At 56.2% G+C, this 4,252-nt stretch overlaps 1 protein-coding gene across 2 annotated transcripts in view; it reads left to right on the top strand.

The window, feature by feature from the left end:
* The window catches only part of TNXB (tenascin XB), a 62,705-nt gene that overhangs the window by 53,361 nt on the left and 5,092 nt on the right, over positions 1 to 4,252 (top strand). The window contains exons 1-4 of one of the 2 annotated variants that reach the window (XM_023512931.1): positions 8 to 102; positions 640 to 927; positions 1,262 to 1,540; positions 3,025 to 3,312. In XM_023512931.1, the coding sequence (XP_023368699.1) occupies positions 39 to 102; positions 640 to 927; positions 1,262 to 1,540; positions 3,025 to 3,312 (919 nt within the window). In that variant the 5' untranslated portion in view covers positions 8 to 38. Of the gene's footprint in view, positions 1 to 7; positions 103 to 639; positions 928 to 1,261; positions 1,541 to 3,024; positions 3,313 to 4,252 lie in introns of those variants that run through there. The other variant, XM_023512932.1, reaches the window with a different exon arrangement.

Below are 4,252 nucleotides of genomic sequence, written 5' to 3'. Positions count from 1 at the left end.
TCACAATGAGGGACCTGGAGCCTGGGCGCAAGTACAAGATGCACCTGTATGGCCTGCATGAGGGGCAGCGTGTGGGCCCCGTGTCCACTGTGGGCATGACAGGTGAGTGGGAGACAGGCCCTTACCGCTTTATCTCTTTGCTCTTTTGTGTTTCTCCTTTGGACTTTAGTACCTCTTACAACTGAGTTCTAGGTTCCAGTGTTTTCTGAAATGTTGCTAATGATCCTACCTGGATTTACATTGAGCGAGAATTAATGGAGAGACTGTGTAGTCTATGCCCTGGTCATGATCTAGAACCTGAAATTGTAGATGTATCACATTCTGAGCCTCTCTACTGTGTATTTTGGTGACTCAGAATGTGATCCAGGACCAGGCTTTGGGGATCTGACTCTGCCTTCAAAGTAATTGATTTTGCAAGCATCTCTTAATCTCTCTGTGCTTCAGATCCCTGCAAAATAGGGGTGATAATATTCACAACTCCTACTTCACGTGCGGCTGCAAGCTGCTCTCAGCAATGTCAGCACATACTGTAAGAACTTGAGAAGAGGAGCAGCGTCTGTTCCACGGTCCGGGGAAGGCGCCCCCTCTCTGGGGAAGCTCCTGCCTCCTGACCCTTTGGTCTCCCCTGCTCTTTTCCAGCCTCCCTGCCCACACAGCCCCCTATGGAGCCCCGCTTGGGGGAGGTGGCTGTGGCGGCTGTGACCTCGGACACCGTGGGCCTGTCGTGGACTGTGGCCCAGGGCCCCTTCGACTCCTTCCTGGTGCAGTACAGGGATGCGCAGGGGCAGCCGCAGTCAGTGCCCGTGAGCGGAGACCTCCGTGAGGTCACGGTCTCCGGGCTGGACCCGGCCCGCAAGTACAAGTTCCTGCTTTTTGGGCTCCAACAAGGGAAACGCCACGGCCCCGCCGCCGTGGAGGCCAAGACCGGTGAGGGCAGACCCCGGAGCCTCCAGGCCAGCCTGCCCCCTTGTGGCGACGGTTGGAATTTCATGTTTCTGTGTCCCACACTCCCATCTGGGAACCAATGAAACCCCCTCTCTCAGCTCCCTTTCCCCCTCACTCCTGTCCTTCTCCCTACCCTCCCTACACCCAGGGGACTCTTGCTTTCTTGACTCGCTTCTCTTTCATTCCTACTCCTGGCCCGCTCACCCCTTCCTGCTCCCAGGACAAGTTCAAAGAACCACACACCCCAGGAAGCTCAGGCCTCCCTCTGTTTCCATCACCATCTCTCACCCACCATGCACCTGGCTCTCTTTTCCAGCCCCAGACAAGAAACCCTCTCCCCACCTGGGGGAACTAACAGTGATGGACGTGACCCCTGACTCAGTGAGCCTCTCCTGGACGGTCCCTGAGGGTGAATTTGACTCCTTCGTGGTCCAGTACAAGGACAGAGATGGGCAGCCCCAGGTGGTGCCAGTAGCTGCAGACCAACGAGAGGTCACCATCCCTGGCCTGGAACCCAATAGGAAATACAAGTTCCTGCTCTATGGTCTGGCAGGCAGGAAGCGACTCGGCCCCGCCTCTACTGAGGGCACCACAGGTGAGCTCTGGCACTGCCTCCCACCTTTTCCAGATCTCTCTTACCGGAGCCCCCAAAGCTGCCCCTTTGGCCTTCCCATGAGACTGATCCTGTCCACAGCCTTGGCACAACTAGCATAGCACCAAGAGGGAGTCCCTGCTGTGTGCCAGGCACAGTTCCAAGCATTTATACACGTATGCATTATTTCTTTCATCCACTGACTGCTGATGAAGTAAAAAGAACCCAGGCTCTGGGCCAAGCAGACCTTTATTCAAATCCCAGTGCCATCCCTTGCCAGCTGTGTGACCATGGACAAGCCTCTTCATTCCCCTGACTCCAGGCCTCCTCACCTGCATAATGGTTATGAATATTGCCCACTGGCGAGCAGTGGTTGTTCCCACCCTCCTCCCTCCAGTCCAACTGTGGAGCAAGAGGTGGAACATAAGGGAGGGCTTGGCTGAAGAAAGACGATGGAAAAGCCTGGTGGTGATATGCCCGTGACTCAGTCCCCCGAGGAAGGGGTGTGGTAGGTCACTGACCTTACTGCACTCCCAGGACCATGAGTCACCCTGACTAGAGGAGGACAGAGCAGCCGGCCATTCAGACCCAAACTCTTACCCAGGGGAGAGGGGACAGGCTCCTCCTCCAGCCCCCCATCTGCCAGCACCTGCCCTACCTGCACAGGCCATGTTCTGTGCTGTCTCTTTTCTCTCAGCTCTGCCCAGGCTTCTACCACCCCAGTGCCATCTGATAGTGTCATTGTGGGGTTGAGAGAGCAGTGGCAAAGGCCACCCAGGCTGATGGCCATGAGGGGAAGTGCACAGGCTGGGGGTGCACTGTTTGGGGGTGTCTCCCTGACAACCCAGATGCCTCCTGGGAATCTCTCTGCTGTGGCCACATCCTTGCTCGGGGGGTGGGGGTCAGAAGAAGCTAAGCTCCTCCCTGCACCCCTGCCACCCCTCTCTCAGCTACCTCTGGACATGATCCTTTATATATTAATACACCCTTGATCTCAGCAGGGGGCAAGGGGCAGGAAGCTTGGGCAGTGGTCTCCAGAGAAGATGGCGCTGCCCCCTCCTTCCTATAGGGCAGGACTAGAGAGGCCTTGTCTCCTCAAGAGATTGTCCCTGAGCCCATACTTCAGGGACCCTTTCCCAGACCCTCGCTCCTCCTAGAAGTTGCCAGGGTGAGGCTGGGTACAGTGACTCATGCCTGTAATCATCTAGGCACATGGATTGCCTAAGCTCAGGAGTTTAAGATTAGCCTGAGCAAGAGAGAGACCCCCATGTCTAAAAATAGCTGCCTGTTGTGACAGGCACCTGTAGCCCCAACTACTTGGGAGGCTGAAGCAAGAGAATGACTTGAACACAAGAGTTTGAGGTTGCTGTAAGCTGTGACGCCACAGCACTCCACCAAGGATGACAAGTCTCAGAAAAAAAAGAAGTTGCCAGGGCTGAGATAAAGGCAGCCCTTGACCAAGAGTTTTCCCCCTACCCTCTCCACAGCTCCCCTGGAGAAGGATCCGCAGCCCCCTCCCCGCCTGGGAGAGCTGACAGTGGCTGAGGAGACCTCAGACTCCCTGCGCTTGTCATGGACAGTGGCCCAAGGCCCCTTCGACTCCTTTGTGGTCCAATACAGGGACACTAATGGGCAGCCCCAGTCGGTGCCTGTGGCCACAGACCAGCGTGAGGTCACCATAGAGGACTTGGAGCCTGGCAGGAAATACAAGTTTCTGCTCTATGGGCTCCTCAGAGGGAAGCGCCTGGGCCCCATCTCTGTCCTGGGAATGACAGGTGAGGCTGTCATGCTCAGCCCTAACAAGCTGGCCTGAGTAGGTTTCCTTGTGCCTTTGTACTAAAGACAAAAGGACTGGCAGGAGTGGGCAGGTGGGGAAGGGAGCCCTGGCCAGGGCACAGGAGGCAGGAAGAGGTTGAAGCCATATCAGCTCTGGTTGGTCAAGGATTCAAGAGCAGGGGTCAGCCCAGGCAGGAAGGAGAGGCCCTGGAAATATCCTAATCTCCCAGCTTCTACTCTGTCCCATGCCTGACAGCTGCCCCTGTCACTCTCTGGGGTGGCTGTAACCTCCAAGCAGGGTGGCCTTGCCCAAACAGGGGCAAAGCCCTCTGTCATGGATGAGCTAGGAGCATTTTTTCCAGCGGAAAATCACTGGAAAATACAATGGGTGGGGACACAGAAACCAGTAGAAGTGGCTGCATTTATGGTACAGGCTCCTCTTCTGGAGGTGGCCAACACCCACTTCAGACCAGCCTGACCAGGGCACGTGCATCCAACTCAGCTGGTGTGACTTGCCTGTCACAAGGCAAGGGTGTTCACTGAGCACTTCCACCCTCAGCTTTTTCCAGTAGGGAGTACCACGTGCCCCAAGCTCAGTGAATGGGTTCCAAGCAGCAGGACAGGGGCAGAGCCTGTGCTGACATCTAGAGGTAGGGATCCCTGAGACACTGGGTGCAGGAGGGGAAAACAAGTGCCTGATCAGACATAGCACAGGAGTCCATGACAGAGCAATGAAGCAGCTTCCCGAGTAGGAGACCGGCCACAGTGTTGGGGCTCAGAGACCCTGGGGGTGGTAGGAGTCAATGCCAAGATTCAGGAGATGGACAAATACTTAGGAGACCCTGGCTCGGCACCTATAGCTCAACCGGCTAAGGTGCCAGCCACGTACACCTAAGGTGGCGGGTTCGAATCCCCAGCCCGGACCCGCCAAACAACAAT

This window comes from Otolemur garnettii, unplaced genomic scaffold, assembly GCF_000181295.1.
Source record: "Otolemur garnettii isolate 467f Iridium unplaced genomic scaffold, OtoGar3 scaffold00031, whole genome shotgun sequence".
Classification (NCBI taxonomy): domain Eukaryota; kingdom Metazoa; phylum Chordata; class Mammalia; order Primates; family Galagidae; genus Otolemur; species Otolemur garnettii.
This window is presented reverse-complemented; position numbering and strand designations above follow the sequence as displayed.